General features: G+C 29.7%; 1 protein-coding gene across 1 annotated transcript in view; it reads left to right on the forward strand.

Moving 5' to 3' along the window:
* The window catches only part of LOC129958621 (protein RCC2 homolog), a 53,742-nt gene extending 42,104 nt beyond the window's left edge, over positions 1-11,638 (forward strand). Inside the window, exons 9-10 of the mRNA XM_056071219.1 lie at positions 7,063-7,243; positions 7,329-11,638. Coding sequence (XP_055927194.1) covers positions 7,063-7,243; positions 7,329-7,500 — 353 coding nt within the window. The 3' untranslated portion in view covers positions 7,501-11,638. The remainder of the gene's footprint in view (positions 1-7,062; positions 7,244-7,328) is intronic.
* The last annotated feature ends 219 nt before the right edge of the window (positions 11,639-11,857 follow it).

Below are 11,857 nucleotides of genomic sequence, written 5' to 3' on the forward strand. Positions count from 1 at the left end.
AATTCATAATTTTCAATAGTTCTTATCACTTTTTATGTAAATAGTCAGTGTCCTAGAATTCAGGAAAAACTTTATTTCTTTCGTGTGCGAATTTTCATTTTTAAAAAGAAAGCTATCTGCACAGAAAAGATGGGAGAAATGATTGGTTTTTATCGCAGAACAAGATTAGTTGGCATCTTAGATTACTGTTTAATAAATCATTGCTCCTCCAATTTCAGTATCAGGTTTAAAAATTCAAAATAAAACTTACAGCGGACTAATGACTTATAAATGTTCAAAGTTCTAACTTTATCAGTCTCCAACTATATTGGGCCATTTTTCTTGATGTGCCTAACAGCTATTTCATAATTCAGGAAAGGCACGAAGAGCTTGTTATGGCTTCAAAGCAGGAATCGTATGAGAAATGCCAGTTCTCTGCTACAGGTTTGGCATTTCTCATGTCCGTATAACTGTACCCCAAAAAGAAGTGCACTTTTTCACAACAACCATTTTCATACATCATTTATGAAGAATTACAGTATGATTGATTTTTTTAAGAAAGAAAGTTTCACAGCCTTTTTGCAACAATATCATTGGTTTTTCAGATGCAGTGTTTTAAATTGATTGTATTAATTATTAATTGTGTAATTAACTTGTACTATTAAAATATTTAAATAATCATGTAAATATTTGTTTCATTTAAAATAGTTTTTAATCTTTTGAATTTTTCTTAGCATGAAAGATTAGCAAAACAGATTTTTTTTAATAACATGATATATATATCGTTTATTATTGGAAGTGGTTAAACTCAAAACATTCCAATCTGTATAACAGAGTGAGAAAGTGTGTGCAATTTCAGAGCGCCATTCATTGAAAGTTTGTAATTAGTCTTTAATATAATTTGTCATTGATTTTCTTGGTTAGACAACTTGAAGGAATTTATAATTCTTAAAATATCACGAATTCCAATGTAATTATTGGAAATACATTTGTGTCATAAATTACAGTGTAATGAGTTTCGTAATTGTGAATGCAAGTATAATTTTTTATTATAAAAAAACCCCATCAGTGTGTGGCCCAGTTCTAAGGAACTCGACTCCTTTTTTTTTCTCCCCAACACATTCTGTTATTATTTTTCATCGCTTGATGATAAATATTGCGGTTTTGCTTACTCCTTGCTGCTTGTGGAGTTTTAAAAAACATGTATTGGTGATCCATAAATGGCTGATTCAGTGCATCAGTTCAGTTAGCTAATTCACCTGAATGGCTGATCTGCTAAGGATGAATTGAAGGCAGTCATTTTCTTGGGCTTATTCACTATCCTTAAGAGTGACCTTTGGCTTATAGCTTCTAGCTCACACCATCAACTTATTTTTGATAAAGGCTTGATGTTCTTAAAAATCTTTAGGTTGAGAAAAAATAAAACAATACCGATATTGGAATAGTAATTATAAGCTATTTGATTACTAGTGAAACTACTGAAACTGGAAAAAAAAAATGGGCTTTTTAGTAGAGTATTTTATATTTGTGAAGAATACTATAAAAATATTTGAACGAATATCCAGAACTTTTAATGTTTCAAAAACTGCATCTTGCTTAAATCCGTATGTATTGAACAAACATGCTTTTTCTACTCATTAAAATTATGGAGTATTATTATTCCATCATAAATAACACGAGTACTGTTCGCACATTTCCTCTTATATTGCATATATGTACAGAGAAAACGCGGGATTTTTATTCCGGATTTGAGTGGCAACTCTGCATTTCAGTGGCCCTGCCAAAATTTCAGCTCGTTGAATTCATTGATGCAACCAGAGGGAGTTCTAGATAAGATATATTTTCTCAATTACATCATCTATTCCTAGCGCACAGTAGTAGAAAAAAGTCAAAGTCACTAATGGGGCTGTGCAGAGAGTTTTCTTTTCCGGTACTGAATACAGTAATAATTCAGTGTTATCTCAAACAGATATTACTGGTTGCACTGGTGAGATTTTTTTTTTTTTTTTTTTTTTTTTTTTTTTTTTTTTTTTTTGAGAATCTCAAACATTGCCTCATGCAAGCCTTGTTTTTTAGTAACAAAGAAATCTGCTGAATTAATATTTTTGAATTTTCAAATCCAGATGATTTAATTGTAATAAAATTCAAGACAATATCATTGCTTCGTAAAATGTTTTCGACACGTGGTTTTAGAACTGTTAATATCATGATTTTTAAGAGATGCTTCTTTTGAACGTTTAAAGTTTAAAGCAGTTCATAGAAAAAGATTCTTTATTCCATGAGTGCTGCTAAGTTTTGAAGCAGTGCTGTATATTGTCTCGCGTTGGCTTCAAAAAATTCTTTTTAAAAACGGGGAAACTGACGCATTTTAATTTTGGATTTAACTACAATGCTGGCTTTTTAACTTCGTGAATTCGTTTCTATTTATCAAAATTACAAATTGTTCAATCCCTTTCATTTTTTCATAAAAATGTTTAATCACGTTTTTCTGAAATTTTTTTTAAAGTTATGAAGTTTTAACTTATTTTTGCATAGGATTTAAAAAAATGTTTTTAATTAAATTTTGGAGACTTTGAAAAAGCCTTTTACTTTTAAATTTTAGACGTAAAAAGCGATAATATTTTTTAATCTGAAATTTCTAAACATCGCAGTTCATTCTGTTAAAAAATTAGATCTAAAAATATTCATTTCAACAATTAGAAATCAGATAAGATTTGGTATTGTTCTGTCATCAGTTTCATTACAGGTTTGTCACATCTTATGATGGTTTCATCTAAAAAAGCTCTTAGCTCTTAAAAGTGGCAAATAAAATTTTCTTGGTTGCTAAATATAGTGAAAATCTTACACTTACTATCCCGGGCTTGTTAAATTTTGTTTCTGTTCATGTAATAGTCAAAGACAATTTACTTACTATTTTTAAAATTTCCTTATCGTGATATGTACGGACTTAGTTTGGTAGGCAATTACATATCTGATGGTGGGGGTATTTAGCTAAAAAAGAAAATATTAAAGTATTTTGTATAAATGTTAAAATGATATTTCGTTTTGGGGAACTCAGACAAAATTCGTCATATCTTAATCGATAATTCCCTAATAAAATAACACTAACATTTAAGCTTGATTATGATTGGGGTCTCAAATGGTATAGTAGTGCTAAATCATGCACCCTAAACTTACTTATTCAGATATTTAAACTTAACTATTTGCATATAAAAGTTGTTTTAAATAGATTACTAATATGAGAAGATTCATCAATTGAGATTATGATTCTATTGTAGAATAATTATAAATACAATTTATAGATATTGACCACTGTCTTGATCTAAAAATTCTATTGATATTGTCAGACTTCCAAGCGGTTGTAGAAACTGATAATGATTATGACCATTTGCAAATAGCGGGAGTAAAATTTAAATGTAATTGACATTAATCTGAAATCTATAGTTCTTGCCCTTGGGCTGTAAATTTTCTGTTCTACCTGTAGCTAGAAGGGAAAACAACAAAAGAGTCACAGTAAAACTGTTTAAGAATTAATTGTACATTTTAAGGTACTTTTTAACTTTGTTCTCTATAACTTCTAGAAACGCATATAAAATGGTGATCCCTCCCCCATTCTTTTTCGTTGCCTGGTTACATTTCGCGGCTGAAGCCGCGGCAAAATGGTAGCATTATCTGCAGGCAGCGTCTGACAATTAAGTGAAATGTTGCTGTCTTCACCCCAAATAATATAAAAGTGGAAAAGGGATATATAAATCTGAGGTAAAAAATTAAAAAAAAACAAAAAAACAAAGGGAGGTGAATAATATGTGAAGGCTAAACAAAAATGATAATAAAGAAAATAACAAAGAAAAAGGACAACGAATTCTCCGCGTAGGAGGAAGACCGGTGCAAATGAAGTGTATCTTCTTTTTTTAAAATTACAAATATAGTTTAATTCAACTGGTAGGAATTAATAAAATATGCAATGAAAAAAATTCAGTAAAATATCAAATCAAGCGCTTAATGGATAACCTCACCATCAATATCACCCCACCTCCATTTTTAAGCCTTTAATCAGTGGCTTTGAGATGCAAGTAAGGTATTGCATCTCAAACAGATGTTGGTGTGGTTATTTTAAAATTACATCAGGGTTGCTTAAGACAGACTTTAAAGGTCCCAAATAGTTAAAAAAAAAATCATAATTTTATTCTAGCCATCCTCAAATGGCAACTGTCACGAAGTCGTGTTGTATAATATACTTCTCCACGTAGGTAGAAGGCCGATGCAGCTGAATTCGTTAAATACTCTTTCATTATTTATTTTCCCTTATATCAAGGATAAACAAAATTGAAAATATTGTGCTCTTACCTTTTGTATTTTTTATTTCAGATTTCTATTGTTTTTCCATTTGTATTTGGGGTAAGACATTAAATCATTTCACTTAATTGTCCGCTACTGTCTGCAGAAAATGCTATAATTCCTTTTGCGACGTGTATTGATTTCTTCTCCTGATGAGCAAATTAATACCTCGCTCGCCAAGTTTCACATCTTATTTTCACGGTGTTCCTTGAATCGCAGTTTTTTGCGCAGCCGTTTCGCATGTCTTTTCTATTCTCTCGCCCCCTTTTCATATGTTTTAAGCACTTTTCATCTTTACTCTGGTTAATCTTCAGTTTTCACTTTGTTATATCTATTATATTCATACTTTTTCTCTTTGGTTTGTATATCATATTGTCTAACATAGATGCATTTTTATAGAAATATTCTTATCGCTTTTTTTTTCTTTTTCTTTTTCTGAAGCTTATTATATGTTTATTCTCCTATTCCACTTTGTCCTATTTTACCCTTAGAAAGTTTTGGGACATTCTAAACTAGTGACAGTCGTGATTTTATCTTTGCTTCAGCAGTTATTTGTCTTTCCACTGCAGGATTTATGCTATTTTAGTCTTGACGGCTGTCTGTTGAAATTGAATTTCCCCAGTAGCACACATTCTGTATAATATTATATAATATGAAACTATATTCGCAATATTATGTAATATATCACACAACATTATTGCTCAGCCTACTTTGGTACCTGGATTTCTGGGTGGAAGATAATAGGTCGAATCTCCCCGTCGGCTTTTCTACAAAGCTTTTTACTGTAGAAGAACTTTGCATAAGATTGTATATAATGCCTTGATTTTCGTTGTCTTTAATTAAATTTTGGTTATTTAGTCCCCAATATAAATGGCCTTTTAATTGTACACTTTATGAAAATATAAATATAACTTAGGTTAAGCAGTGTATTCTGTACAAAATTTCAGCTTCAATAAAATACAGATAATTTTTTTTATTAGATTGGTATGTCAAAATTTTTTGGAAGAAACTGAAAACAATTAAGTGCAACTTATATCTAGAAAATTCTATAGTGCATTGATAGTTTTCTTAAATTTGTCTCCGTCCCGCCCCTCCCCTTTCTACGACGATAGCATCTTTTAAATATTCTGAAATGTTTAAATATGCATACCAGTACTTGGAAAAGGAAGGGGCTTTTCTCAGTGGAAGAAAAACCTATCCAGTCCTGGAGCAATAAATAGTACTTCATAATTTATACCGTTTTGGCACTATCTCCATTTTATCGGCGTATTACTTTAAAATGTTTGACACTTGGGAAAAAAAGTTAGGTAAAGTATGAAAATATTTTTTTACAAAGATTTTTCCCACAATCAATAGATTTGATTCCATCAATATCTATATTCTATATCTATTAGGATTTTAAAGAGTGGATATTAATAAGATTTTTAAAAAAGCAAATTGAAAGTTTCTTAAAACGTTTTTAATGGATATGGTATTAATTTTTTTAATGCATCCTCTAATGTTTTGGCCAAATTTTGATGAAATGCATCCTGACAAATGTTTTTTTACCCTTTCTGTTTTTGTCATCTATGCTTCTACATCAGTGTTGGCATTTCCAAAAATGATGCATCTATCAACATTAACTGGTAATTTGCTAATTTGAAGAACTTTTGAAAAAGCTCAGATTTTTTTATTGTTAACATTATAAAAATTAATCTTTTTACTAGTGACAATTGCATTACCATTTTTGCCAAAAGAAACAGGTATCCTTTATTAAATTTTTCCATAAAAATTTACATTATGCAACAGAAAACATCATATGTTTAGAATATACGTTTGTCTACATATGCATGCACATACGAAATATGCTTATTTTTTGCAGCAATTTCTCATTATACACCCTAATAGGTATAAACAGATAAACATCGTCTAAACAAATTCTATACAGAATTTCTGGCGTATATTATTCAAGCTTTTCCTAATTCGATTTATTCTTATTAGATAGTGCTTAAAATGTGAGGTTTTTTTTTTTTTTTTAAGGTATGCAAAGAAACTTATTTCCAAGAACGATTTTGTATATTAGCGACAAAAGAAAATGCCTTCAAATTTAAAAAAGGAAAAAGAATTAATCTAAATTTTCCTTGTCATTATCTTGAAGTCTTTTTTTATAAAATTGTTTTCTTAATTTTTTAAAACTACTGTAGACCAAAAAAAAAAAAAAAAAAAAAAAAAGCACCCCATCGGAAATGCGTTTGGCCCTTTAATAGCAAATAAGTATTGTCTCAATTGTATATACAGAACTTTAATCATAACGCATTTGGCTATTGATATGCAAAGCTAATTTTGGTGAGGTTATAGTATTAATGAAATATTAAATGTGATCAATTTAAAATATTTGACAGTATAAAAAATGTATTGAATGCGTAGCAAATGTAAAATAAATGTGATCTTTCATACTGCATTTTTTTCCTGTCACATACTGCATATTTTCTTTTATTCCTATAATGTTTATGGATATTTTCCCTTCAAAGTTGGTTGTTTGAATTTCTGTCATCTGCTTTTAACTGATCCAAGGATCAGTTATTATCTTTTACAGCCTTTCATTTACTTGTACAATTTTTTCCGTCCTTTTATTACCACAATTTGCTGTTGGATAATAATTGACACCCTTGAAATATATTATTTTATATTCTTACTATAGGATGAATATGACAATAGCTTTGTAGTTCACAGAAATTTAGAGAATATGCTACTTTTATTTTGCAGATGTGTTATTTTTTTGGGGGCAAAACAAAAGAGCTGGTGAAGCAACTATGTATCCTAAGCCTGTGCAAGATCTTGTTGGTTGGCAAGTTCGAGATGTTGGATGTTCCAATTGTAGTATTGTGTGTGTTGCTGATGAAAGTGTGATTTCTTGGGGACCATCACCAACTTATGGTGAACTGGGGTAGGATTTATTTTATGAGTAGTTGTTTCTTTTTTATATTTATTCAATTTATTGAACTCTTAAAATAAAAATTTTGTCTTAAAAGGTATGGAGAATCGAGGCCAAAATCTTCTACAACTCCCCAAGAAGTAAAGCCTTTAGATGGAATACATATTCATAGTGTTGCTTGTGGATATGGCCACACATTATTTATTTCTCGTGATGACACAGAAGAAGAAAAGAATAAAATCAGTCAATTACCTGAATATGCACCATGATACATTTTAGTGAATCATTTTCTGTGTATGATATATGGTGGATGCAGTTTTTACAAAATCCTTTTACTCATGGAAGGTGTTTAGGTTTTTGACATTTTAAAACTGATTTTTATTTCATTATACATTAAATTATTCAAAAGTAAACTTTTACTTGTATTAGCATTTAAAAATCCTTAAAAAGCTTTATTTCATCTTATTTATTTGCACTTTGGATTTTTTCCCCCTTACGTACACATTACAGATTTTAAAAAAATCATTGTGGTTTCAAAGCAAAAAAAAAAAAAAAAAAACTTTCTTATTTCTAAAAGTGATCTGGCAATGGCCATTGCAGAAATCTTTTTGTATATGTGAATTTATAATAAACTGACTGGCCATTGTGATTTAAAGTCTTATTCTGTATATTTTGAATTCCTTGTTTTTTGTGTAAAGAAATGCAGAAAAGGTTTTGTATAAGAACCGTATTAAAATGATGTTTGTGTTTTGAAAAATGTGATAGCCGGATTTTTCTGCTTTTTATATGTTATACATTCCTTTTTCAATTTGTGCAAGGACAAACTGAATTCATCAAACTGTTTTTAGGTAACCATTTTTGTAAATGATGTATTACTTTTTTTATTTAGTAATTAACTTTAAAATATTTTTTGTGTATATTTGTTTAAAATAAGACTTTTTGTGAGTAAATATGGAAATCATCTATATCAAATGAATTCTAAATCTGTGATTTAGAAATACTAATTTTTACATATGCATTCAGTTTAATTTTATTGGCTATTCATCCCTCAGTCTAAAGAAATTATATATCATGTTTTTGTTTTTGATTGATTATAGATACATTCTTACAGTATAGTTTTTGTGACAGATTAGTTTGTTAGTATGAGGAAAGTATTGCTTGAAATCGGATTTAAAAGATGAATTTTATAAGACATTAAAATATGCCAAAATAGTTGAATGTGAATTAACCAATAACTTTGCATTCTGAAAGTAAATTCTTTTAACAACATTAATTCATCAAGTTTTCAACAGGGCTCTTCTTCAGCAATCAAAATAATTTTAATGGTGCTCATTGAATTGTAATTTTTTAAGCTTATGTAACATAAGATTTTTCAAATCAAACATTAACATACTAAAGTCTTTTCTTCCAATTATTAATACTTAAGTGTATAACAATATTTATCTGCTGGATTTAATGTGTAGTATAAGCATATTTGTGATGAATACGCAATTATAATTTCTTAAGAGACGTTTAATAATGAATAAATAGAATGTCTTTGTCTTATTTTTTCTGTATAAAAATTTAGTTTGTGATCTTGTTCATACTTTAGCTTTCTCCTTTGCTATGACCATGTTTAAAAAGAAAAAAAAGCTGGGTGCCTTTAAAGAATCACATTGAAATTATTTGAAAATTTATTTCCAATATGCTGCAAATTTCTCAGGGAAACAGAAATATGACTGGGAGGTTATTGAGTTTAACTGGTGATTAAAAAAGTTAAAATAAAAGGTATCTGTAAAAATATTCTTCACTGCGTTTGACGCGAAAGCTTGTGTGGATTGTATTTTATTTAAACACTAAAATACATTGAAGAAATGTATGAAGTTTATTAACTATCATCTTTTAAACTAGAATTTTGCAGACCGTTTTTCTATTATTCCCCCCCCCCTTCCCAATTTTTAAAAATTCTAAATTTAAATTGGGAATTTCCAATTTTTGTGATGCATTTTTCTTGACATCTTTGTCGGATTTACATTCCAAATTTTAATAAAAGTGATGCGCGTGCATTCATGGCAACAGCATGAATTTGAACGAATGCAATTTCTTAGTTTTAGACATTGAAAGGAAATCAACATGAAGCTCTGAATACTTATCTAAAGCATTATTGGTGCCTAGTGTTAGGTCTCAGCTTCAGGACCGGAGAATTCCTGGTTCGTGACCCGATTCTACTAAGGATCCTCCTTGTATTTGGGTCTGGTGTACGTTAAATCTGATCATGGGGCAAAGATCCTCCTCGCTGGCATGGTGTGGCAATTTTGAGAGCTGGGTGCTAGCTCGGATGTCGTTCTCGTTATCGGACCGTTGTTCAAAATTACGAGGGTCGTCCCAACATAGCTCTCGTGTTGCTTCGAAACAGAGCTTATGTGCAACTAAATTAAAGCATCGGCAACTGTAATTCATGAGCTGGTAAGAGGTTGAAATACAAACAAATTATATGAATTTGGATTATTTGTCATTCACCAGAAATAAGTGAAATAAAGTATTGCTTAATGGTATTTAACTTTAAAATGGTTTCTTATATGTATATTTAGAAAAGTGAAATACTAAATAAGGCATTAATCCAGTATATACTGGAAGAAAATAATTTATTTAAAATTATTTTCGATGTCATTATTGCCTAGTACTTATTGAATTCGATATAATCACTTATTGTCTGGTTTTGCCGTCTCACGGCAAATGCCATAATTTTAGAAACTGAATTAGATTTATTTTCCTAATTGTGAAATTGACATTATGCATGTTAATGTTTTAATTGCTACTAAAAGTCTTGCAAAAATAATTACTTTTATGATATTTCTCTTTAATTTTCTTTAGCACAGTATTGCTCCAGATTTTCGCAGCTCAGGGAGTTGGTAGTTTAAAATTTTTATTTTATTTTCATCTCAGAATTCAGTTACTCTGATGCTTTGAAAGTAAAAATTTGTAAATATTCTTTAAACGAATCCCTTTGGTGGTTTGTTATTTTTGTTGTAATTTATTTTCATCTTCATTGTACCACTGAAAACTGCAATGAAAATTTAAAATGTAGTTAGTAAACAGTTGTCAAGTTACCAGCTGAATATTTCTCTTATATGTGTACTGTATGTGTATTTACATTCCATTCAGATTTTTTAAGTCCATTGTTATAAATCAAGAAGAGCATAACTCTTCTGTTTCCTTTGCATTCAAATGATGTCATATTCATTATTATTTGGGCAATGTAACCGTTTATATGATTGGAGAAGAAAAGTGACTTAAGTATTTAAGGAATGATTTTAAACTTTAAAGTACTTAATGTCTTTCTGGAAATTGCTACAGTCTCTTTTATTGTTGTGTAAACATACTTTTCTTTTCTTTATATATATATATATATGTGTGTGTGAAGCAAACTTTAGTTCTACTCTCGGATCATCATCATTATTGAGGCTATTGTTGATTTGTTATAATTTACTTATATATAATGAGTGTGCATGCATATACTGGTGTCCAAAAATGAAGCATAATTGCTATATAAGTGCATAATGTGGGAAATCTTAAGTCAAAATAACAGAAAACGTGGTATGCAAGTTTAAGAGTATTATAAAATAAGAAAATGATATGATTGAACGACAATAATTAATCTTATTATCCGAAGAAATAAAGAAAATTAGAAAAGAAATAAAGAAAATTAGAAATAAGAAATCACACTTCAGTGGGGGAGGGGAAATAAGCATAATAAATATTGATATTGCAGTTTAATAAATTGTATGGTCACTTAGGAAAACCGTCACCCACCGTCATGAACTTTTCATTTCAGAAGCGGAGCTTTCTGAGTGCGGGACTGTAAGCTGTCTCTTTAACATATCCTGCACATGCTTGTTAGGATTCGATCAGATGAGGCCATAGCATGAGTTGCATATTTTCGAGAAAGTCATTGACCAGGCCTGCACGGTGAGAAGACGCGTTATCATCCATAAATATGGAGTCGTGAGCGATAGTTTTTTTGAAACAGGTGAATATAAGGCTTAAGAGCAACGCCTCTATTTTCCGCATGAAGACGTGGACAGAAAAGTTACGCATACAGATACAGTTTTACTTTCAAAAATGGTTTTTCTCAAGATATTTTGAACGACGATCCATTAGTATTTACTCACATTTTACAAATTATGCTTAACCTCGGATACCAGTGTGTGTGTGTCATATATATATATATATATAATATGTGATTTCATAGCATTTTTGAGGTACTTTCTCAATATTCCTTCAATAATGTTCATTGCTGCTTAAGTGTTTCAATATACTTTAGGATGTTATACAGTATAATGCGCACATAATTTAATCACTGGATTTTGTTTTCATTTTAAACACAATTTACATTATTAGCACCAATGATTTTCATACATTTGTTTTATAAGCTGTTTATGTTTGAAATAAAATGAAACTTTCTTAATATGCTGTATATTTATTTCTAGTTTCGTTTCATGGAAGCTTTTTTTCAAATTATGGTTAATTAATTTCTAAATTGATACTTCATAGCTTTGCTCAATAGAGAATTTTCTTCACTTAATTGTTAACTGCCGAGATTGATTTAAGGTGTAAAGCACAAAAAGTGACTCATTTGATTGAAAA

The sequence above is a fragment of the Argiope bruennichi genome, chromosome X1, assembly GCF_947563725.1.
Source record: "Argiope bruennichi chromosome X1, qqArgBrue1.1, whole genome shotgun sequence".
Classification (NCBI taxonomy): Eukaryota; Metazoa; Arthropoda; class Arachnida; order Araneae; family Araneidae; genus Argiope; species Argiope bruennichi.